We start from the raw sequence: 26,297 nt of genomic DNA, 5'->3' as shown, positions 1-26,297 counted from the left end.
TTACAGTTCAGATCACCATGGCCTAAGAGGCTGCTATTCAAGAAATAACCCCCTGCTCCAAAATTGACACCTTCAAGCTTAACTAAAGTTCAAAGCTGACCACACGGACAAAGAAAAAGCCTTCTGGAGGAAAGCTGTATGGTCAGATGAGACAAAGATTGAGTTGTTTGGCCACAATGACCACCATGTACAGAGGGACACTGTAGCAGCTGGTGGTGGTGGTAGGATCATCATGCTCTGGGGCTGTTTTGCTGCCAGTGAAACTGGTTCATTGCACAAAGTGGATGGAATAATGAAGAAGGAGGATGAGCTCAGAATTCTTCAGAATAAACCATCAGAAACTTGAACACGACTTGGGAGTTACAACAGGACAATGAACCCAAACACACATCAGAGCTGGTTGTGGAGGATAAAGCAGGCTAACATTAAAGCATATACGCAGAGCCATGGCCTCACTTTCGTTTATAAATGCCTTGAGACCTCAAGAATGGCACAGGAATAGTTTTAAGCATGAACAATAAATCTAATATCGTAATTTTTACAATTAAAGTGATTTATATAGGTAGCGGTCTGAGCGAATGACCTTGATGTCCGTAACGTCACAGCAGGAAGGCTATCGGGCTCATCGCCACTTCCGCTATACTAAAACACAGAGCTGACTGCAACACCGATCCTCCATTTTGAGCTAATTTATCGCCATGCCACGTAAATGTGTTGCTGGCCGGTGCAGCAACACGACAGAAGGTGGATTTACGTTGCATTCATGGTCCAAGAATGTTCAAACTGCAAAGATTTGGACGCGTTTTGCGAGAAGTTCACGGGCACGTTGGGCGCCTACGAAGTGGTCTCTCCTCTGCTCTGCACATTTTACTGAAGACTCGTACGAGACCTCTGATCTGTTGAGGAGCGTTGGCTATAAGCCCGTATTGAAAGAGGGTGCAGTAGTAACAATTAAAGGAAAAGAAAACTACAAGAAAAGGAAAGTATTTATTTATTTTTTAAATTTTTTTAAAAGGAAAGCGAGTTCAGTTGCACCAGTCCTCCTGGAGTGTGAGCCGAGGGTTGTTGCTAAAACCCGGGACGGAACGTGACGTGACATATCGCTCGGGCAGTGACCTCCCCGCAGTTGTTGCTAAAACTGGTGACATTCCGTTCCGTCCCAGGTTTTAGTAATTGCCTGAGCCGAGCAGTAATGGCGGAGTACACATTATGAAGAAAACAGTGAATGAGTGGAGCAGCCGTCTGATTTCTAAACTGGATATTACTACCATCTTGCCCTTACGTGGAAGAAGCGAATGAACAGAGAACTGAACGAACAACTGAAAGTCAGATTGTTTCAAAAACAATCGGCCTTCAAGAAGCGAGAACACAGACGGGTAAGCTCCGACTCTCATTTGGATAAAAAAAACAACACGCTGTTTACCTGCATTTAGATTCATGCATGTAACTTGTATTGTGTGTTTAAGTTAGCGGTATAAGATTATTTAATTTGCTTCAGAATGTGATTGTCTCAGTTCATCTGATTATTTAATTAGCCTTTTACGTTTTATCAGTGAAAATGCATGCATGTACATGTATGTTGCATAAGTTATAACACCCATCCTGTTTTAATGAGAGTCAACCCACAATCAATGAAATCAAACCAGTCTTAGTTGAGCAAGTCGGTAACGGTATTTCTTACTTTCACTGTAAATTTTTATTGATATGACTTTGGTCTAAAGCTATAAAAGGCCTCGGCCTTAAAACCGGTTACCGCTGTGACGTCACGCACTCAGGGCTGGCTGGATCAGCGGGGCAGCTCGAACGCCAACTTATTTTATTCCCATTTATGCAGCATACAAGAGTCAAGGATGGAGATACTATCCACTCAGAAATGTATTTAAAAATAAAGACTCTGCATATCTCCTTTAAGCTTAAAACAAGTCCTGACTTCAACCGCTAGCTGGCTACATGGATTAGAGCCACACTCAACCAACAGGCCAGTGGTTCAGGATCTGACCACCTGTGGTAAGCGGTGATGCTGACCTGACCTAATTATCTGTTTTCTCACGATGCTTTGTATAGCATGACCTGAGACAAAGAATCTTGGTCAAACCAATAAAATGCTCCAGAAAGAGGTCGAAATTCGCCGTGAATAACAGGCCGAGCTGAAGTCATAGCAGGCCAAGCCTGGGCTGTTTCAAAAGGTCTTGGGGAGAGGGAGGTGTCTCACCTTTGGCGGCGCTACGACTTTTGGTGGCCGAGTTCTCATCTCATTATCTCTAGCCGCTTTATCCTTCTACAGGGTCGCAGGCGAGCTGGAGCCCATCCCAGCTGACTACGGGCGAAAGGCGGGGTACACCCTGGACAAGTCGCCAGGTCATCACAGGGCTGACACATAGACACAGACAACCATTCACACTCACATTCACACCTACGGTCAATTTAGAGTCACCAGTTAACCTAACCTGCATGTCTTTGGACTGTGGGGGAAACCGGAGCACCCGGAGGAAACCCACGCGGACACGGGGAGAACATGCAAACTCCACACAGAAAGGCCCTCGCCGGCCCCGGGGCTCGAACCCAGGACCTTCTTGCTGTGAGGCGACAGCGCTAACCACTACACCACCGTGCCGCCCGGTGGCCGAGTTATGAATTTTAAATCCCTGCATGTGCATGCAGCTGGAGCCAGGGCTCATGTTAAAATTTTCGGCGAGTCACACTCACCCAGGGCTTTGGGGGCGAATAGCTGGCCGAGCCATGGTTGTCACGAGCCATTTTGTGAAAATTGCGTGTGAAAATCCATGGCGATCTGGTAAAATTGGTGACAATATTTCTGCAAATGAGCATCTGTCAGATTGTTGGGCTGGATCTGTCCCTGCTTTTAACGCCACTAATTTTTTTGACGCGTGATTACAGCATCCGCATTCTGTGCCCCTCCCCCATCATTTGGGAAATCAGGAAGTGACGTAATGCGAGTGAGTGAGTGATGTAGCAAGTAGCTGGTCAGCGTAAGTCATGATAAAGTGCACTGACCGTGCCTTGCAAAAGTATTCATCCCCTTGGTGTTTGTCCTGTTTTGTCGGATTACAAGCTGGAGTTAAAATGGATTTTGGAGGGTTAGCACCATTTGATTTACACAACATGCCGACCACTTTAAAGGCACAAATTGTTGTTTTATTGTGACACAAACAATAATTCAGATGAAAAAACAGAAATCTGGAGTGTGCATAGGTATTCACCCCCTTTCGTATGAAACCCCTAAATAAGAGCTGGTCCAACCAATTCACTTCATAAGTCACATCATTAGTTGATTAAGCTCCACCTGTGTGCAATCAAAATGTCACATGATCAGTCACATGATGTCTGTATAAATCAACCTGTTCTGGAAGGACCCTGACTCTGCAACACTACTAAGCAAGCAACGTGAAAACCAAGGAGCCTCCAAACAGGTCGGAGACAAAGTTGTGGAGAAGTATAGATCAGGGTTGGGTTCTAAAAAATATCCCAAACTTTGAATATCCCACGGAGCTCCATTAAATCCATTATAGCAAGATGGAAAGAATATGGTACCACTACAAACCTGACAAGAGAAGGCCCCGCCCACCAAAACTCACAGACCGGGCAAGGAGGAATCAGAGATTCAACAAAGACACCAAAGATAACACTGAAGCAGCTGCAAAGATCCACAGTGGAGATGGGAGTATCTGTCCAGAGGACCACTTTAAGCTGTACACTCCACAGAGCGGGGCTTTATGGAAGAGTGGCCAGAAAAAAGTCATTGCTTAAAAAAAAATCACGTTTGGAGTTTGCCCAACAGCATGTGTCAGACTCCCCAAACACATGGAAGAAGATTCTCAGGTCAAATGAGACAAAAATTGAATTTTTTGACCATCATGGGAAATGCCATGTGTGGTTCAAACCCAACACCCTGCGAACCCCATTCCTACAGTGAAGCATGGTGGTGGCAGCATCATGCTGTGGGGATATTTTTCATCTGCAGGGACAGGAAAGCTGGTCAGGACTGAAGGAAAGATGGGTGGCACTAAATCCAGGGCAATTCTGGAGGAAAACCTGTTTGAGTCGGCCAGTGGTTTGCGACTGGGACGAAGGTTCACGTTCCAGCAGGACAATGACCCTGAACATACTGCTAAAGCTACACTGGAATGGGTTAAAGGGAAACATTTAAATGTCTTGGAATGGCCTAATCAAAGCCCAGACCTCAATCCAATTGAGAATCTGTGGCATAACTTGAAGATCGCTGTACACCAACGCAACCCATCTAACTTGAAGGAGTTGGAGCAGTTTTGCCTTGAGGAACAGGCAAAAATCCCAGTGGCTAGATGTGCTAAGCTAATAGAGACACACCCCAAGAGACTTACAGCTGTAACTGTAGCAAAAGGTGGCTCTATAAAGTATTGACTTTGTGGGGGTGGGTATACTAATGCAAACTCTAGATTTATGTTTTTTCATCTTAATTATTGTTTGTGTCACAATAAAATAAAATAAAAATTTGTACCTTTAAAGTGGTCGGCATGTTGTGTAAATCAAATGGTGCTAACCCTCCAAAAATCCATTTTAATTCCAGCTTGTAATGCGACAAAACAGGACAAACACCAAGGGGGATGAATACTTTTGGAAGGCACTGTATGTAGAGAAACAACTTCTCTTGTTCCATTCTGACTGCTTATTTACCAGCGAGTTATTGCATTTTACTGGAAAACATCTGTATGAGCTGTGCGCCTTAACAAATGTATTTACTGTATTTGGGTTTTGTATTTGTATTTCCTTTATTTAAAGACAGCCACGACTGTTATCCAGAGTCCACATCACCGAATGTGTTTTAGTTTAGTTTATTGTATAGTTTGAGGCTGGAAGTTAAGAACTGAACTAGAGGAAAATACGATATTGTTTTGTTCAGACTGAATTGTGCTAAAATCAGGGCTTTGAACCAGAATTTTTTTCCTATTGGTTCGTTCCGAACAGAAACGGAATTTTAACGTTTCCGGTTTTGGGTTCCACCATTAAATAGACGTTCCCGAACCGGTTAGAACAAAAAAATTTCGTTCCCGGAACGGTTAATTATGTTCCCTGTCAGCTGTTTAACAAATGGCTATAAAATTATGTCTCTGTCTCATCCAGCTTAAGCCAAATGTAGGCTAATTCTATTACAACCTTCATTAAATAAGACAAGAAATAATTCAAAACAATTATTATTTCAAATGTTGGCGATTTGGATTCTCAGTATGTCTTCCCATCTACACAAACAGAAAAAGTGCCAAAAATGAAAGATAATTCGTTTAGTGTGTTACCAAAGGCTAGTCAGGCCCTATGCATTGATAGGCTAACAGAGGTTAACGTCATTTAATGTTCGCGAGCCTCTCATTAACGTGGACAAATATATTGATATCGTGTTTGAAACTGACGTTTTTGAATAACGATAGATTGCAATATTTACCTCTTATTTAAGATGTGGAGACGTGATAGTAGTCCACCCTCCCGCTCTCTACATTCAGTCAGCGAACGTCACACAGGAAGTGAACCCCAGCGGGTCATAGAAACTTGCGCAGGAGAAGAATGACTTTTTTATTTGTAGGCTACGGAAACTTTGAGGAACGAAATAAAAACCGGTATTAACCGGTTACTATTATTTTTAATAAGCGTTTCTGTTCCGGAGCATAAAAAATAATAAAGTTTCTGGTTTCGTTTCTGTTCCATGTGAAATAGAAAAAGTTCCCGGTTTTCGTTTTCGTTCCTTGAACTGGTTCAAAGCCCTGGCTAAAATCTCAAAATTATCCAGTTAACGCTGCTTTATTTGTTAAATACGGTAGAGGAATAAAATACCCAGAAAAATTATTTTTGCTGCATCCGGCCTTATCCTTCCTGACCTGGCTACATGCATTTGCATAAAGCAAGCACTCATACTCCCCAAAAAGTTGAAAAATATCCCTTGGAGGGATATTTCTAAGACAGAGTCAAAAAAATGTGTGATTAATTTGTTATTAATTGTGAGTTAACTATGGAGAATAATGCGATGAATTACGATTTAATATTTGAATCAATTGACAGCCCTAATATATACATTTTAATAAATTTTATATATCCATTATTTGTTCACACTGTCAGTATTTGTCACATTGTTCTTGTATACTTAAAGGTTGTCTACATAAAATCTGTGAAATTTAGTTCCGTCTGAAATGTGGTCATTGTGAAATATGTTTATTTCTGTAATATCTCACAAAATACCAGGCCATTCTGTGGCTGTGAAGTTATTTAATTTGAGGGGATTAAAGCAAATAATGTGCATGAAATCAAGGTGCTCGCTGACCGCCGATATTTATTAGTTTGGTCCTGCGTTTCCTTTCCTTCGTATATAACATCATGTCTTCTCGCTTTTTCGTGACTGGAGTCGGTCTTTCACGCTTCATTCGCACACTCGCGTCCTCCATTTTTCTCTCCTGTTTCAAATTTGCATCCCACAATGCCTCCTTGCTAGCCTGGCAAGCCAGACTAAATGCGAATATTTAGTCTGGCCTCGATCCGTAGACATTTCTGAAGGGTGTGGGTGGAACAAACCGCTGTCTTTCAAACTGTCTCTGTGCGTATAGGCCAACGCTCTGACCAATCAGCGCAACAGTGACTGTGACGTAGTCAGAGCGACAGAAAGCAGTGGGGGAGGCCTTGAAATAAATAATTTTTCAAAATGCGTATTAATTAATAAACAGGTCCTAGATATTAAAAAGTTTGGAGATAATGACCACAAGTTTGGAGTCTGTACCACATACACTCTTATTTTTTTTCAAGTGTTTTTCAAGGGTTTGCTTAAACTGTTTTTGAGAGTTTTTATTTAGTGGTGTTTGGTGAAATAATTTCCCTTAAATTTAAAATAACGGGAAAATAAGAAACAATCAAAAAGTACTGTTTCAAAGCTGTTTATTAATTCTTCGTACTGCACAAACTAGCCCCATCCTTTTGGCTACGAGCGGAGCCAGCTGGTAGATCAGACTTTTGCCATAGCCGGTCGGCAAAACAGCGAAAACGTCCTTCTTGAAAAGGAATGAGCGGAGAGCCTCTTCCTGCTCATGTTTCAACGAAAACTCCAAGTCTAATTCTTCTAAAACTGATTCCAAAGCGGAGTCAAACGCGCGCTGTTCACTAGCCGTAGCCATCCTTCCTGTTGCGCTTTCTCCAGCGTCGCGCAGCTTTGTCGTCACTCCTGAAAAAGCCCGCACAAAGAATCCAAACAAAAACCTTGCGTTGTGATTGGCGGGCACAATTTGATGCCCGGGGTGTTTTTGTTTATATGGTGCGAGGCTAGACCTATTCACTAGGCAAAAATATTTTTGGCCGCTAGGCGGGTGGGTCTAGTTTACTAGGCTACCTCCTTGCGCAAACGGAGAAAGTCCACCATGTGATGCATGACGTCGTATCTTGTATTGCGTCATGGTGAAGCAGGAAAAAATAGCGGAGAATTTCAGGCCACGTGGCCTTAAATTCATTAATTGTTCAATTTAAAAAAAACTAATAAAATTGGAAGTCTGTGAATCGAATTCTGTAACTTTCAGTCCACTGAACGAAAATAATTGGGTGCCGGGAAAAATTCTTTCATGACCTACACTTGAAAAATCTGAAAAGCAGTCTACCTGTAATGTTGGAACATTTCATTTCATTATTTTTAAGCCCTTTTTGGTCGACAGCGTTTCTTTACATGTATCGAAGACTTGTGAATTTGATAAGTCTGGGAAAAAAAATTCTGTGTACGATCGTGAAAGTGGTGATACGGTATGGAATCAATTTTGTGCCAAAATGTTCATACAATACTTTTGAAATATCAAACAAAAACGACAAATCAAAATACAAAAAAAAAAGTCAATTTTTTTAGACTGGCAAACAAATTATTCGTGTAATCGTGCAAAATATCAGTCTATTACTCTTCAGAAACCTTTTATTTTTGTTCCGCGTCTTTCTCAGTTTTGTTTGGCGTAATTTATTTTGGTTGCGATTCCAGCTTTCTCGTTTGCGCTCCCTGACTTTTTGCTTGCAGTTTTGGCACAAACTTCACGTGTGGGTGGGCTGTCCAGGAATGCATTCCCATTGGCTAACTTGTGTTTGACTGACAGCTACGCTCAGTGATTCCCCCGGAGGCTGTTGCGGCCATTTCCTACTCGGATTCTGGCGGACTGTTTGGCGAGTGACCGATCCATTGACGGTAAACAAGGATCGAGTGGACTTCAGCGGCGACTATGATATTGAATTAATTCAACAAAGTGTAAGTACGGGACAAATGTGCTGTATGTGTTGCAGTAGTGCACATTATGCAGGTGTTTCGTGGCAAGTCAAATGTTAGCCTTAGCTCCACTACCCAATATAATAGCTGTCTTGCTAACGTTAAACACGCCTGCATAATGTGCACTACTGCAACACATACAACACATTTGTCCCGTACTTACACTTTGTTGAATTAATTCAATATCATAGTCGCCACTGAAGTCCACTCGATCCTTGTTTACCGTCAATGGATCGGTCACTCGTCAAACAGTCCGCCAGAATCCGAGTAGGAAATGGCCGCAACAGCCTCCGGGGGAATCGCTGAGCGTGGCTGTCAGTCAAACACAAGTTACCCAATGGGAATGCATTCCTGGACAGCCCACCCACACGTGAAATTTGTGCCAAAACTGCAAGCAAAAAGTCAGAGAGCGCAAACGGGAAAGCTGGAATCGCAACCAAAATAAATTACATCAAACAAAACTGAGAAAGACGCGGAACAAAAATAAAAGGTTTCTGAAGAGTAATAGCATGGGCGCCGCCAGAGGGGGAAAGGTTAGAACAATTCTAGGGGCCCAGCATTGTCATGGGGCCCTTTAAGGGGCTGATAATATGCTTTTAATGATTTTAATAAGACTTTTGAAATAACAACAATGCAATATTCCATCTGGTAAAATGAGCTAATTGAACAAGGTTGTCTATTTCTTGAGTTCTTCAACATATTGTCATTTAACCCTCCCCCTTTTGCGAAATGGTACGGTCCAGTTCTGGTAGAAGCTTGATGCGTTAAATCTGTGTGCTGATCAGTGCAACGCTACTTGCTGCTGTGTTGCGGTGCAGCAGCCAGCCAGCAGTGGAGTGCGTACAGTCTATGATCGCTAAATATGAAGAGTGGCTGTCAAAAACGTAAAGAAAGGCAGCTGAAAGCTGAGAGGGACCGGAGAGGCAGGCAACTGGTCACTCAGTTTTTCCCAAAGAAAGGTAGCTATCGCTCACATGTGTTCAAAATATTAGCGAATGGTAAATGAACAGTATGAACGTGGTTGGATTAGCCTATCAAGAGAACACTTTTACAGTTTGTACAGTGACATTTTTTCCATTTTAATAACTGAACTGACTTGTGTGATAAACAAGATGAAATATTACGTTATGCTGGTGCTAATAACTAGTGCTAATAACCGGTTTCATAATTAATGGGGTGCCCTAAATATGCACAGATTCAGCCTCAGGGGGACCTCCGCCCTACCAAACCACTGAACCCCCCTTTGGAGAAGGAGGTAAGCAGCAATACAACCCATAAATGCTTTAGGATTGAAGTTTTTAATGAGCGAGCGCCATATACAGTTTGCTAGATTAAAGTGTTGCTAATAACGGACACCGGTCAAGTGTTTGACGTGGTTACGTGTGTGGAATGTTCACACGTTCTAAACCATTGGTTTAAATTGCGGAGCTGGAGAAAGCGCAGCACACATAAAAGAGGGACAGAGGTTACAACATATGAAGAAACACGTACGTAATTGATCAAATTGAAATGTCACTCCGTGTCACTTTGAAATAATTTTATAATAAGATGTTTCCTGTCTTTTAGTCTAACTCTGCTTACGCTCAAATTTCTGTCTAGACACACTTTGCTTTGAACATATTCCCTTTTTGCAGAACAGTACACACAGCTTTCTACCTAACACATAACAATCCATGGGATTTCCATAGGTATTTTGATGCTGGGTAGAAAACTTTTTCTATGATTTATTAGCAGTCACATCACACATTTCACTACCAATTGTCCTAGCACAAGAAGGCATTAGGGCTGTGCGATGTCCCCTTAATTGGCATCGACGATGTTTACAGTGCAAACATCGTGATGGACGATCATATCGTGGGCAGGGGGAGGGGATTTTAATACCACATTATTAAATCTCATCTCATTATCTGTAGCCGCTTTATCCTTCTACAGGGTCGCAGGCAAGCTGGAGCCTATCCCAGCTGACTACGGGCGAAAGGCGGGGTACACCCTGGACAAGTCGCCAGGTCATCACAGGGCTGACACATAGACACAGACAACCATTCACACTCACATTCACACCTACGCTCAATTTAGAGTCACCAGTTAACCTAACCTGCATGTCTTTGGACTGTGGGGGAAACTGGAGCACCCGGAGGAAACCCACGCGGACACATGCAAACTCCGCACAGAAAGGCCCTCGCCAGCCCCGGGGCTCGAACCCAGGACCTTCTTGCTGTGAGGCGACAGCGCTAACCACTACACCACCGTGCCGCCCACATTATTAAATATATTATTATTATTATTATTATTATTAAAAGCATTAGATACTCATCCGAGGCTTTGGCACGTAAAGGAAAAAAAAGCGCTAGGTGATGTGGAATATTTGGCCTTGATAACGGATATGTGGTCCAGCTGCAACATGATGCCCTATATGTCAGCTACCGTACATTATGTGGACCGAGAGTGGGCAATGCAGTCCAAATGCCTGCAGACGAGTTTCATGCCAGAGACACATTCAGCGGACAATTTAGAAGACGCATTGCGCGAGACACTTGCCGAATGGAAAATAGAGGAGAAAAAGATCGCCTGCATAACAACGGGGCGAATATTGTCACAGCCATCAGGCAATTGAAATGGCCGTGGTTAAGTTGTTTTGGGCACAATTTGAACCTGGCCATAACCAACTCGCTTGCGCAACAGAGGGCCAGTACACTGTAAAAAAAATAGTTGAGAATACTTGAAATTTCAAGGCAACTGTCTGCATTAAGAATTTTATGTTTTGCCAACGATGTGCCCATGATAATCCAAACTATGATAAAACTGTTATCTTTATTAAGAATTCTTAATTAAGTCAATTTTCAATTCCTCATTCTGCCAACATAGATTTCTCTTTTTGCTGAACAGTGGCATTCACAGTAGTACAAAAAGGCAATTGAGGTTATCACAATTTTTTTAGGGCTTTTTTCACCTCTATTTGGATAGGACAGCGTAGAGACAGGAAATGAGCGGGAGAGAGAGAGACAGGGAGGGATCAGGAAATGACCTCGGGTCGGAACCGAACCCGGGTCCCCAGATTTATGGTACGGCGCCTTATCCACCTGAGCCACGGCGCCCCTGAGGTTATCACAATTTATCATTAAACTATACATGCCTTTTTTCATTGTTCTACACAATTACAAAAATTTTTAAAACCCATGTTGTGGGTATGGTGTCGTGGCTCAGGTGGATAAGGCGCCATACCATAAATCTGGGGACCCAGGTTCGATTCCGACCCAAGGTCATTTCCCGATCCCTCCCCGTCCTGCTCATTTCCTGTCTCTACACTGTCCTATCCAAATAAAGGTGAAAAAAGCCCCCAAAAAAAGTCTGATTGCCTTTTTGTACTACTGTGAATGCCACTGTTCAGCAAAAAGAGAAATCTATGTTGGCAGAATGAGGAATTGAAAATTGACTTAATTAAGAATTCTTAATAAAGATAACAGTTTTATCATAGTTTGGATTATCATGGGCACATCATTGGCAAAACATAAAATTCTTAATGCAGACTGTTGCCTTGAAATTTCAAGTATTCTCAACTATTCTTTTTTTACAGTGTACAGACCGAGCGTTTGGAGTTTGCCGAGCAGTCAACACTGCGTTTGCGCACAGCTGGCTTCGGAGAAATGAGCTGCGCAAAGCGCAGGTGGAAATGAACCTCCCCGAGCACTCACTGATCACGCTAAGATATTAATCTGCTCTAACAATGAAAGACTAGTATTCAAACTATGAGAAGAAACTACACTTAAGCTATTACTCATTGTTTATTTACACCATATCAATTGAAGATGCGTTTCGGCCTTTAGCGCGCACTTGAACGCGCTAATTTTTCCAATTTATTAGTGTTTGAATTATTGCGGCAGCTTTTAAAATCATTATTTATTTATTTATTTTTTTTTTTACTGTCTTTACATTTATCAGAATCACCTTCATTCTTCCATTTGGTTTGACATTATGGCTTAGAGTGGACCATTCTGTGTCTGAAAGTAGGCCTATTTACCAGATTAAAGTTATTTGACTTCTGCCGAAGTCTGCGCTTCACTGCCGTTTGATAAGGTGCAATATTTCCCGACTGAAGTCGTTAATAGTGGCTATTTGTTTGAACAACATGACAAATTTTACATTAAAAGTATAGTGTAGGCTAAAAAATGAAGTCAAAATGTATTATTAGTAGCATACTGTATTTGTGTAACCACATGTTATGTTCACTAGCACGTCCCTGCACCATAGCCAACGTGAACAAGCGGTAATAGGATATTACTTTATAATGATTTATATAATTATGTATTTATAATTATATGTTATATATTTATATATTAAACAAAACTAACTAACTAAACTAACAAAAAACTAACTTTTTAGGTTAAATAGGCCCAGATGATACCGTATATGCATGATTATGACAGGAGGGGGCGTGGTATCACAATGGTGGCTCTCCATCGTCGATGGACGATGGCATCGTCTATCGGCACAGCCCTAGAAGGCATGTGGCAAAATCTTGAATTTTCATTTGTGATTGTAAATGCACCAGAATTAGTCACTGACCAGTTTTCATCTAGTCCCTGGTAGGTTAATGCATAAAATGTAATAACAAAGTCACAAACTCAAGGTCCATGGGCTATCAAAAGTCAAATAATGACAATAGTGCAATTGTGACAAGGGTGGGCAAAGTTGGGGGGCCCAAAATTCTAATCTTTCATGGGGCCCAAAATTTCTGGCGGCGCCCCTGAGTAATAGACTGATATTTTGCACGATTACACGAATAATTTGTTTGCCAGTCTAAAAAAATTGACTTTTTTTTTTTGATTTGTCGTTTTTGTTTGATATTTCAAAAGTATTGTATGAACATTTTGGCACAAAATTGATTCCATAATACGGTATTTATTCGTTATTATCACCAGGTATGTTCTTTGATGTTCGTGATAAATGCCTTTTTCTGCAATTCTCTCACACACACATGGAGTGCGATCTCAATCCTAGGAATGTGGGTTTGTTGCACCAATATCTCTAATGGCAGCTTCTAAAAAGCCAACAAAGATCCCGTCGGGATCCACGGCGGCTTCTTTGGGATAAAGCGGAAGATGTCTTGAAAGAACAAAAGACTGCGGCACTGCAACACCTTCCTCTTCCCCCTTCTCTCAAAGCCACAAGTGGGTGATTAATCCGAGTTTGAGCTTAATTACAAGGATGAGAACCCCGCTCAGGTCTTAACGAGGCTTAAGGAGCTGCGATCTTTCATCGTGATCTCGGCACAAACGTACTCCTGATTGTGTGAGTGGAGCTTCAGGGATTCAAATGCAAAAACAAAAAGTTGTCTCACAGAGTGATTGATTTAAATGTTTTTTCTCAGCATGGCTTCTGTTTTTTTTTTTTTTGAAAGGAGCATTTTTGAAACGCTGCCTCGGAAAAAAGGCTGAGAAAGCGGCGTGTGTATGATTGATGCCTTCAAGGAAATTCTCGCAAAATGTTTTGCCACAATTTCCGAACACGTCAGCCATTTTCTTTTTACTTCAGACAAGAAAACAGCAAGGCACAAGTCCAGTGTGACTCTAAGAGCTACTTAATAATAAGCACCGCCTTCATTTTCTTAAAACAACCAAACAGCCCCGCCTTCCAAAGGCGTGTCCTTTTGCTCTCGGCGAATTAGATTTCCTTTCTTCACATTTCAAATGTTTGAGTTTGAAAAAGCAGAAAACTGTCTCATGTTTCACAAGAACTTCCTAATTAGTCAAAATTCATAAATTCTACAACGCAACCATAAATATTGGCCCCTCCGCCAAAGGGAAACATGAACACCCTGTGATGTTCCGATTCAAATTTTTTGAAAGACAAAACTGCAAAATTTGAACCCGAACTCATTTGTGTGTGAGGAGGAAAACTTGAATCTCTCTAATGACTGACGAAGATGAATGGCTTTCAGAAAGCGTCAGCCGCGTAACCTGAAAGTGCCACTCAACATCAGCGGCGGTACATCTGTCTTGCTGTGCCTCGGTGCCAGCCGTGCGCTCAGAGCGACAGTGTCAAAGCCGTGTAATTTCATCTACAACTCCTTTTGTTCATCCGACGTCTTCCTATCCGACAGAGAATTGGCTAATCACGCCCTCAGAGAAACGACAAGATTCTCCAGGGCTTGACTTGACGTTCATTTCATTTCTTTGTATTTGTTTCGTGAAATCAGTTTCTCATTGATCAGAATTTCCTTTTCATTTTAGTTCGGCGAGCTGTTTAAAAAACACTTCTTTTCATGGTGAAAACTTCGTGCTTGGACATTAACTTACCACTTTGAGCTCTGGAACTGATCGACTCAATGTCCACTCCTGACTGTTGACAAAGGAATCTGGAGAAGAAGAAGAAGAAGAAGAAGGGAAAAAAAAAAGATTGTTAATTTGTAATACTTAAAAATAAAAAACAACTTTTTAAAAAATGTGTCCCATATGGAAACAATACTCCGGCAGCTAATAAATAAACTTGGGGCAGCTATGGCCTGAAGGTTAGAGAAGCAGCCTTGGTCCCAAAGGGTTGCTGGTTTGAGTCCTCGGACTGGCAGGAAAAATCTGAGGGGAACTGAGTGAATGAACAGCACTTTCCCTTCCCTCTGTATCATAGCTGAAGTGCCCTTGAGCAAGGCACCGAACCCGCAACTGCTCGCTGGGTGCTGTAGCATCGCTGCCCACTGCTCTGTGTGTGTGTGTGTTCACTGCTTCAGACGGGTTAAATTCCTTCAGAGGAGGAATTTCATGTGCTTGAGTGTACATGTGACAAATAAAGGCTTTTGATTATTATGGTTATTCAAAATAATACAGATACACTACCGTTCAAAAGTTTGGGGTCACTTTGAAATGTCCTTATTTTTGAAAGAAAAGCACTGTTCTTTTCAACGACGATCACTTTAAATTAATCAGAAATCCACTCTATACATTGCTAATGTGGTAAATGACTATTCTAGCTGCAAATGTCTGGTTTTTGGTGCAATATCTCCATAGGTGTATAGAGGCCCATTTCCAGCAACTCTCACTCCAGTGTTCTAATGGTACAATGTGTTTGCTCATTGCCTCAGAAGGCTAATGGATGATTAGAAAACCCTTGTACAATCATGTTAGCACAGCTGAAAACAGTTGAGCTCTTTAGAGAAGCTATAAAACTGACCTTCCTTTGAGCAGATTGAAAATATTATACTCGGTCATTTATTTATTGAGGAAAATGACCCAATATTACATATCTGTGAGTGGCAAAAGTATGTGAACCTATAGGATTAGCAGTTAATTTGAAGGTGAAATTAGAATCAGGTGTTTTCAATCAATGGGATGACAATCAGGTGTGAGTGGGCACCCGGTTTTATTTAAAGAACAGGGTTCTATCAAAGTCTGATCTTCACAACACATGTTTGTGGAAGTGTATCATGGCACGAACTGAGGATCTCAGAAAAAGCGTTGTTGATTCTCATCAGGCTGGAAAAGGTTACAAAACCATCTCTAAAGAGTTTGGACTCCACCAATCCACAGTCAGACAGATTGTGTACAAATGGAGGAAATTCAAGACCATTGTTACCCTCCCCAGGAGTGGTCGACCAACAAAGATCACTCCAAGAGCAAGGCATGGAATAGTCGGCGAGGTCACAAAGGACCCCAGGGTAACTTCTAAGCAACTGAAGGCCTCTCTCACATTGGCTAAAGTTAATGTTCATGAGTCCACCATCAGGGGAACACTGAACAACAATGGTGTGCATGGCAGGGTTGCAAGGAGAAAGCCACTGCTCTCCATAAAGAACATTGCTGCTCGTCTGCAGTTTGCTAAAGATCACATGGACAAGCCAGAAGGCTATTGGAAAAATGTTTTGTGGATAGATGAGACCAAAATAGAACTTTTTGGTTTAAATGAGAAGCGTTATGTTTGGAGAAAGGAAAACAGTACATTCCAGCATAAGAACCTTATCCCATCTGTGAAACATGGTGGTGGTAGTATCATGGTTTGGGCCTGTTTTGCTGCATCTGGGCCAGGACGGCTTGCCATCGTTGATGGAACAATGAATTGAGTTATACCAGCGAATTCTAAAGGAAAACATCAGGAAATCTGTCCATGAACTGAATCTCAAGAAAAGATGGGTCATGCAGCAAGACAATGACCCTGAGCACACAATTCATTCTACCAAAGAACGGTTAAAGAAGAATAAAGTGAATGTTTTGGAATGGCCAAGTCAAAGTCCTGATCTTAATCCAATGGAAATGTTGTGGAAGGACCTGAAGCGAGCAGTTCATGTGAGGAAACCCACCAACATCCCAGAGTTGAAGCTGTTCTGTATGGACGAATGGGCTAAAATTCCTCCAAGCCGGTGTGCAGGACTGATCAACAGTTACCGGAAACATTTCATTGCAGTTATTGCTGCACAAGGGGGTCACACCAGATACTGAAAGCAAAGGTTCGCATACTTTTGCCACTCGCAGATATGTAATATTGGATCATTTTCCTCAATAAATAAATGACCGAGTATAATATTTTTGTCTCGTTTGTTTAACTGGGTTCTCTTTATCTACTTTGAAGACTTGTGTGAAAATCTGATGATGTTTTAGGTCATATTTATGCAGAAATATAGAAAATTCTAAAGGGTTCACAAACGTTCAAGCACCACTGTAAGGTAGAATAAGACACAAAATACAAGAATAAAAGTTCAAGTGCAAAGCGAGGCATTAATCAAAAGCCTCAAATTCAAATTTTATTCAAATTTGATTGAATAAAAGGCATCGGCAAAGAAGAAATAAAGAAAATATTCAGGCTTGATTTAAAAGAACTGAAAGATGCAGCAGACACAAAGTACTTTGTGTTTATTAATGTGGGAAATGCGCTCAGTAGAATATGGATTTCTCACGAAAATACATGCATGTCGTCTATTTCGTATTTTGAAAACCCACCAGCCGACTGATCTGGCACGTTTTAATTGTGCGACAGTGATGATGTAAATAACCGCGCGGCGGAGTAGTGCCAAAGTCTTTTTTTTTTCTTTTCCTTTTAACAATGAGCTCACGATTTAGTCCTCTATATAGAATTTCCTAGATAGTGAGTAGGGATGAGTGATTTCAAGGTTGATTTCAAATTCGGTCACGGAAAATGGCTACACGCAATCCACTCGCACTTTATTTAGGTTTGTATTTCCTTATACTTTCCTCACGCGTCTGCTCGTCTGAGATACGGCACCGTTTGCAATTATATATAGGCGTGATACGAAGTCCAAAATCAAAACGAGAAGCTCTGGGGTGATGAGTCCGAACACGAAGCGCCTTCACCGTCACACTCATGCTCTTTCCGCAAGCGTCGCAGCTATTCGAAACCAAACGCAAATGCTTCTGTAAACTGATCCCTCAAAAAGAGATAAAATGTTTAGAGAAAACGTCACGGTTCCGGTGGAGGGTTCAGACAGAGTGTCTCCACAGAGCTACACAGCCCACACACACACACACACACACACAGGAGCTTTTCTACAACAGCAGCCTACACGCAGTGCTTCATGGCACTTAGTGTAATTGCCACCAGTTTGTTTTTCCTAATCTTCGCTGTAATGTTATTTCCATTATGGTTCCTCTAGTGATGTGACAAGAGGCTGAATCAGCTATGACTGTCACTCTGATTTCAGCTTAGTGCTACTGAGGAGAGGTGCTTCATGCTAAATGGCTAAATAGACTGTTTAAAAAAAAAAAACTCAGGGAAAGACAAAAACACAAGTACACAAGTGGGTGACGTGGAAATTTCATGTTACAAAACCAGAAAATATTTTAACAAGCCACCATTGTTAAGCTGTGTCATGCTAGCACTGTTCATTCCAGCCTTAGCCTAGCAGCTAGCAAGAAATTCAGAACGATCCATAAAAGACTTTCGACTTCATGTTTTGTTTTGTTTTTTCAGTTGAAATAAAAGTTTATACTGTGAGGACAAAAACAAGTGGTTCATCTTTAATCTGCCCTCTGAATTTACACCACACGGTACTTTGCAATGGTGAATTATGGTACTGTTAGCCTCTTAGCTATCGTCGCTAACCTCGGGTAAATGCTAGGGTGACCATATCCATAACACCAAAAAGGAGGACATTATTTGGACGGGGGGTCTGGGGGCCCTCCCCCAGAAAATGTTGTATTTCTTAGATGCAATTTCCTGCATTCTAATCAATTTTAGGGTGAATAATGGCAAATCCCATCTGATTCATAGCCCTCAAATTTTTATGTAAAACACAGTGGCAAGATTGAGAACGGATTATTTTTATGCAAGTCACTCAAGTTTGGTGAAATCAACATCAACATCGCAATTTTGTAGGGTTAAAGATTATGATTGTGGGGAAAAAAAGAGTAAGGTCAAAGCATTCATAGTATTTATTATAATTCATGTATTAGCTCTTAATTGGCTAGAACACACAGTATTTATATTTATTGAAAACATTGTGGAGTTAACAAACCACTGAAATTAAACTTAAGGCAGCTGGGCCATAGAAGGTTCACGCTGCACGCTGCATGCTGCACGCTACACGTTCACGTGAAGAACCGGACCCTGGGCCATTAAACTTCATGCTTGGATGTTCACGTGTTGCGTCTGTTCTACTTTGACCGAGTAACCAACAATATGGACTCTTCGGATGACGACGATTGCCTCATTCTGCTTTTACTGAGACAGAGGAAGAGAAAAAGGAACAGAATTTGGAGCCGAGAACACTTCCTTCTGAGAGAAACCCGTAGTGAATTTCACCGAACATTCTATAATCTGCTTGACAATCCCGATGAAGAACTATTTTTCAATTATACCATTCAATTATATTTTTTCTGAAGTTTTCCCCTGAAAGCTTAGAGTTATCTCCCTAGACCCGTTCTGATTGGCTGGCGCGGCGGTGACCGCATGCATTGACTGGAATTTCCATCTTCACGCCTAGAAAAAAGTGTGCATGTTCATTTCACGCTTCACGCGTGAAGTGTGCAGCGTGCAACGTGAACGCCGTTCTATGGCCCAGAGCAAGTCATGCTACGTTTGTCCACTTTTCTTTACACGCGTGTAGCGTGTAGTGTGCAGCATGCAGCGTGCAGCGTGAACCTTCTATGGCCCAGCTGCCTAAGGTGCTGAGTACCAAAAAGCACAACATTTGTAGATTCTCAAAGAACAAATAGGCAACATAACCAGCAACATTATAAAACGTTTTAAAGCATTCATAGTATTTATTATAATTCATGTATTAGCTCTTAATTGGCTAGAACACCATATCTGTATTTATTAAAAACATTGTGGAGTAACAAACCACTGAAATTAAACTTAAGGTAGATATAGTAGATGCGCATTTGCACTGTCATCCATATCCTAACAAGTTAAGTTGTGAGCAGCTGGTCTACCGGACAGACTCGTGTTTCCAAGTCCCAGCCAGGGCCAGGGGGGCAGGGCACTAGGCACGCGCCAGGAAGATCATCAAAGGATAGAGCGCAACGCGTTCTAGAACGCAACGCCTCGCGGTGCGGAGTTCGCATTGCATGCCAAAAAACATCAAGCCATAGACTCTTTATTGTAGATTACTAGTGTGCAGCACAGATCTGCAGTTTCCCTACAAAACGTTATTCTAGAACTCTGCTCTTCCAGTCTGGCAAGTCGATATTATATAATTCCGCTCATCGTCTCTAAAAGGAGGACAAATGTGCGTCCGGCTTGATGCTGCGCCGGACGCCGGACAAGACATTGAAAAGACGGACGGTCCGGCCTAAAGCTGGACGTCTGGCCACCCTAGTAAATGCTAAACACTGTCTCAGTCATTACAGTTCTCAGAAATGAGGCCGGGCATTATCACAGTACAATAACAGTCACAACAAAAACAATTACTTTTTATGTGTCTGATTTGATTTGTATTATTGTACTGATTCGTTCCATTTCTCTTTCTTCCTTTGAGTTGAAACCATTTATTTTTGCAGACAAAAATAAGCAGTGGGCCTAAGACAGAATCTTGTGGAACACCAAACTTTACCTCAGTATGTCTGGGGGGGGAATCACCATTTCCATCAACAATCTGACGGCGATCAGTTAAACAAGACCTGAGCCAGGAGAAAATATCCTCAGAAGTATATTTTCTTCATAAAACACGCTATTGTTTCTCTTAAACTTTCTTTCAAACTTAAGTGTTTGCAATATTAGTACGGTACTTTTTCCCTCCCCTAACTGTAAGCACCCTGCAGCTGTCATATCATGAGCCATTTGCGAGGTGATGAGCACATTTCAAACGCATGTAAGAGAAAACACAGAGCTCCAGGGTACCTGAAGTGAGCACCTAATGACAGTGACTCAGCGTTATGACCCAACGATTCTTGAAAATGAGAACACTTAATTGTCGTATTTTCAGAAGACAGTATTTTGCAGGAAAACCTCAATCACTCCACATTCATTCACTTATCCAATCAGCCAATCATGTGGCAGGAAAGCAAGATATAAACCATGTAGTCAGACATCAAGACCTTCAGTTCATGTTCACATCAAGCAACAGAGTTTGGTGAAGGGGAAGTGGGGGGGGGCAATCTCAGTGAGCTCAGTGATGGTTGTTGGTGCCAAATTGGGTATTTCTGAAAATTCTGATCTGCTGGGAATTTGGCGCACAACAATCTCCAGAACTTACACAGAACGTTGTGGAGAGAAAAACCCCATCCAGTTCTGCAGGCAGAAAAACCTTGCTGAGAGAAGGTCAAAGGAAAATGACCAGACCAGACCAGATCTGAAGTGACAGGAAGTCAAATAACCACTCTTTACAACCACGATGAGGAGAAACGCATCTCAACTCACTGAAACTTGAGGCAGATGTCACTAGAAATCACATCAGGTTCCACTCCTGTCAGCCAAGAACAGGAATCTGAGCCTACATTGGGCACCGAGTCACCCAAACTGGACAGCTGAAGACGGTTTTCCCATCTTCAACCATCCAGATTCCTTGGACCTTGTTGTTGGCTCACAGGAGTTGAACCTGACGATACAAAGAGGTTACTGAATAACGTGCATTAGGATGAATAACCAGAACTTTAGTAGGTTGATGTTCACTAGTCTTCTCAATACAATAGCGTCCTGTCATTTTCTTTTACTCATTCCAAAGTTCTTTCAAAGGTATTCTTGCTTTGTTTCGACATAAATATGTGGGAAAAGCTTGGCTTTGGGACAAGACCAAGGAATTCCATGATTCAAGGAATGCCTTGAGCACACCTGGTTAATTTTCAATCTCAAACTGAATCTGAAGCAAAGGACTTAATGGGAAGTCGATGAGGAAAACAAACAGCATGTTAACGTGGACAAAACGTCACTGCTGTCTATCATCATCGTGTGTTTAGCTCCACCTTGGTTGGTATCTTTTGTTTGGTGGTTACATCACTGCAGGTTCAACAATGACTCCGTGCTGAATCGCAGCCATGTAAAAATTCCACAAATACTTTTCAAATACACATGGAATACAACCTGGTGTTACTTTCCAAAAGTAAAACATGGAGGCTTAACCAGTCTTGACCCCGATCCAAGCAGAAGTAATGATACATTGGTTCAACTTTTATCAAGATTTATGGGTTTGGAATAAATCACAGAGAAGAACTGAACTTCAGATGACAGCCAAATCTAAATGTAGTATATAAGAACGTGAACAAGGAACGATGGAATTAACATTGTGAGATTCTCCGTTCCAGTTTTTGCTTCATGTGTCTTGTCCAATTTATCAAAATTGTCTTCAAAGCCCCAAGATAAGAGTACCCTCTTTTAAGAGATAGAAAGGCAGATTAGTAGAAGACAAAAAGATGGACAGACCAATAAATTCTCTTGAGATCTAAGGGCTTCGTCAAAACAGCCAAGGATATCCAGAAAACAAAAATGAAACATGCATTCAAACAACTTTGCAAGTTTTTGCCGGTAGTTCCCTTGATAAAGTTTTGCAAGCAGACCACACCCTCAGCTCAATGATATGAAGACGAAGATGAGTGTCGAGTTCTGGGTGATTTCCACAACCACCACGCCCACCATTCGCTTGTCATGCCCACCAGTCGCTTCTGCTTTGCACAAGATAGTCATGCCCAACACTCAAGACTCGCATTGGACTTGTTCAATAGCAGTAAGTAGACAAGGAGGTGGTGGGTGCAGAAACTTTGTCACCAGTGGAAAGCAGAAGAAGGTGGAGCTTTAGGTGTGGTCTTTCTCCCAATCTTCAGTTACTCCACATTTTGAGTTAAGCATTCTTTGCAAGCAAAATGTGTTAAAGGACATCAGAAATTGTGCGAGAATTCAAACGATTCATATTCAATGTTCCAAATGCAGAGTCAGTATTAGTCCTGAAGCTGCTGTTCAGATAGTGTCATCTCCCAGATATCACCCTTGTTCTTGCCTCAGGTTTGTCTCAAATGTCGCCCAGTGTTCTCTCTTTTTAACTCAGAACCTCTGCAGGAATGACTCAGCTAGTGTTATTCATGAGGCCGCAGTCAACCACGGGTCAAGACAACTACGGATCATCGTTACACAGTACAAGAGTGCCATCGTTCTTTTTTTTTTCCTCTGAAAAACAAGAGGCTTGCCTCGTGCTGATTTTTTCATCCAGAAGGTGATGTGGTAACCAGCAATGGCAAACAAAGCAGAGCACATACAATAGACAGTGTTCTTACTTTGGGTGGTGCCTACCACTTAATCTTGAGATCATGGATTCAGAACATGGAACAACAGCCGAATGTTCAAGGGTCAGCTGAACCAATATCAACAAAACGCAAAATGACCCAAGTAAGGCATGACAAATGGCAGACAGCGCCATCTTCAAGCTCATCCGGCCTGATGATATATTTTGGATGTCAAGCATTCAAAATGCTTTGGATTGAGAGCTAAGGTTTGAGAAAACAAATGAGTCAGAGGCTTTAAGCTTCTGTTGCCTGATCATGTCTGAAGCCAAGGTGGATCAAGTAAAAACATGACACAGGTACCCAAATCTTTACCTGGAGTTCAGGTAAAAGTTGTATGTATTCAACAAAAGAAGTTCATAAAGCATGTATTTGTCATGAAATTAACCGTAAATTAGTGCTGGTTTAACTCAACAAAAACCAACTGCGTTAACTAAAGCTAGATTAAGGTGACCAGATTTCTGAGAAGAAAACCGGGGACATTTTCGGTTCGGCGGTGAAAATATCATAAAAACATCTAATGTTTTCATCTTTGTAATAAAAAGGGGGGACATTTCTGGTTTTCATGTATTTTGATCATGCATTGCATAAAAAGTGGGATTTTCCTCACTGATTGCACTGTCGGCCGAATCTGCAACTGCTTTTAGTTCACGTTAATTAAAGACAATGCGAAAATCTCTGGTATGGGTACGTAAGTTAGATTTATAGACTCTTAAACTGTAGGCTAGCTGAAAATAGATGTTTGAGTCCCGTGTAAGTCAATATATTAAATTAATTACCATATACGCCACTCGTAATGGACAATGCATTTACAAAACGCACAACAATTTAAATAAACAGTTTACTTCAATCCAAGCAATTTCAAGGTATGGTATTATTATTATTATTATTATTGAGGATATAAATGATTCCTGGTCCCCCATAGGCTAAATTGATGGCTTAGCCTAAATGAGTAGCCTTGATCAAAATGTGAAGTCCGCGACGCATAACAAATGATACAAATTACTGACACTTTGGTAATATTACCATAAGCCTACAGCTTCACACAGCCAGCTACTCTGTGGGGTAACACACCAATTTGTGTGTAAGTTAGCTTATGTCGTTGAACTGTCACAATTTTACCTCGGCTAGATTTCTGTTACAGCAACGATGCATCTAGCAACAACTTCAGCTGACTGATTGGCACTGCACTGAGCTTTCTCCTGCTAGCATTGGCCGCAGTAGGCGACGGTTTGTTATCAACCGCTACATCTCAATACAGTGTGAACAGCAATGTTATGTCATATACAACATCGCAAAATGTAGCTTACACATTTAAAGGCTAAATCACATAGATGACAAACAATGTCACTTAGGCCTACAAGAAAAGACTATGGTTCATCTGTCCAGGACACGGATGAAGCGATCTGTCAAAGCTGAATGAATTACTTTAGCTCCACCAATCAAAATACCGGAAAGGCTATCGCCAGAGGCGTTCGAGAACATTTCTGCTATCGGCCTGAGCCCGTCTTAAAGTGATCCTCAAAACAATATGCGAGGTGTCTGCTGAAATCTGGTAGATGTTTCGGTCTGGGGGTTTTTTGGTCTGTTTTTTTTTTTCCCCCCGGGTCCGTCAGTCTTGGTTAAAAGTGGGGACATTTCCGGGTACAGGCCACCAAAGACGGGGACTGTCCCTGGAAAACTGAGACATCTGGTCACCCTAAATTAAATTATGATAGCTATGTCTCTTGGAATCCCCAACTAGCAGGCTAATATCTCCAACTCCAACAATTAATTTGGATGCTAATAGCTAGCAGGCACAATACAAATTGTTTTAATTTGTTTGGCAAAAATTTGGAGGTTCTGACGGACATGTCGTGACAGACATTTTTTATTGGTTGGCACCACATTTGCCATGAGTTGAAGGTTTTTGAAACGGACTATCTCAGGGACTTTGCTGAACGGCCGAATCTTCAGCGACATGGCTGCGTTTTGAGACGACTTTAATTTGGAGCCTCTCCAGGAACATTTCATCATCTTCTGGCTAAGAGTCTGCTTTTTTGTTTCACAAACAGCTAATCATGGGACGAGATATAGAAAAGTATAAATCGGGATATAATCTGCCACTGTGATGTCTTTGAGCTTCGATTTGTTGGATGGAAATTTGGAGGTGAAAGATTTATTGGCCATAAAGCAAACATACATTATTAAAGTACTTTCATACAAGTCACGGAAGTCTAATGTTCAGAGCCGAAGATGGTATTTTTTTTAAGAATGGCGCATACCTGCTTTTACCTGATTATACTTCCATTTAAGTGAAACATTTTCAGCTGGCTGTTTCAAAGTGCTGACACTGGAGACTCTTTTCGTAAAGTGTAAATAAATGTCACCTTCTAGAGCATAAATATAAACCTTGAGAGAAAGAGGTTCAGAATTACAGTTTTTGGTTGACTCCACAAAACAACTTTGGGCTTTCATGACATGAAAACTTGAGACGTCTGTACTTCGCGAGAGACTTTTCCAAATCCATTAACAGACTTTGCATCAATCAGCTAGCAGGTTAGGACAAGCGCGTGAGGCCCAGCCTTCAAAGTGAACACACCTTAGTTTATCTCTCAAGCCAGGGCAAAATCTCAGTCAGGACTGTCTCTATAGTGACGGCAGGCAAAATACAATCATAAAGCAGGCGCTTTGGCTTGACACTGTTACGGTACATGCTAAGCACTAGGACGGAATGCTATTCAGGCTATAGGGCTGCAAATAGACACGGAGGTGTCTGAAACACAACTGGTTAAACAAGACTCAAGGATCTCAGTAATGTTTACACTCTTATCTTTAGCATCGCTGCACTGAATCAACATGCCTTTTCCAGGTGATACAGAGTTTCTATGAAGGCGAAGTGTATTTTTAGGAGGGAGAATGTGTTTTTGACTGCCAATGTGTGTGTATACCGGAATGAATTCACGGCAACGTGACTCATGTTGATCACACACACAATTCACGGCCTGTTCCCTGGAATACGCCACACCTCTTCGACGTGGAGAACCAAGATCCTGGGATTAAAACGCTGCAGTTTTCACAAGGATGCAAAAACACCAACTTTCACCTGGAATACAGACTTGCTTTTGTTCAAATCTCATCTCATCTCATTATCTGTAGCTGCTTTATCCTGTTCTACAGGGTCACAGCCGAGCTGGAGCCTATCCCAGCTGACTACGGGTGAAAGGCGGGGTACACCCTGGACAAGTCGCCAGGTCATCACAGGGCTGGCACATAGACACAGACAACCATTCACACCTACGGTCAATTTAGAGTCACCAGTTAACCTAACCTGCATGTCTTTGGACTGTGGGGGAAACCGGAGCACCCGGAGGAAACCCACGCGGACACGGGGAGAACAT

At 41.7% G+C, this 26,297-nt stretch overlaps 1 protein-coding gene across 2 annotated transcripts in view; it reads right to left on the bottom strand.

Annotated features, from left to right (window-relative positions):
• The window catches only part of agap3 (ArfGAP with GTPase domain, ankyrin repeat and PH domain 3), a 291,019-nt gene that overhangs the window by 157,611 nt on the left and 107,111 nt on the right, over window positions 1–26,297 (bottom strand). For both annotated transcript variants that reach the window (XM_060921058.1, XM_060921056.1), the window contains exon 2: window positions 14,563–14,621. In XM_060921058.1, the coding sequence (XP_060777041.1) occupies window positions 14,563–14,621 (59 nt within the window). The remainder of the gene's footprint in view (window positions 1–14,562; window positions 14,622–26,297) is intronic.

The sequence above is a fragment of the Neoarius graeffei genome, chromosome 5 (assembly GCF_027579695.1).
Source record: "Neoarius graeffei isolate fNeoGra1 chromosome 5, fNeoGra1.pri, whole genome shotgun sequence".
Lineage (NCBI taxonomy): Eukaryota > Metazoa > Chordata > Actinopteri > Siluriformes > Ariidae > Neoarius > Neoarius graeffei.
Note: the sequence above shows the minus strand (reverse complement) of the source record. Positions and strands in the feature narration are given on the sequence as shown.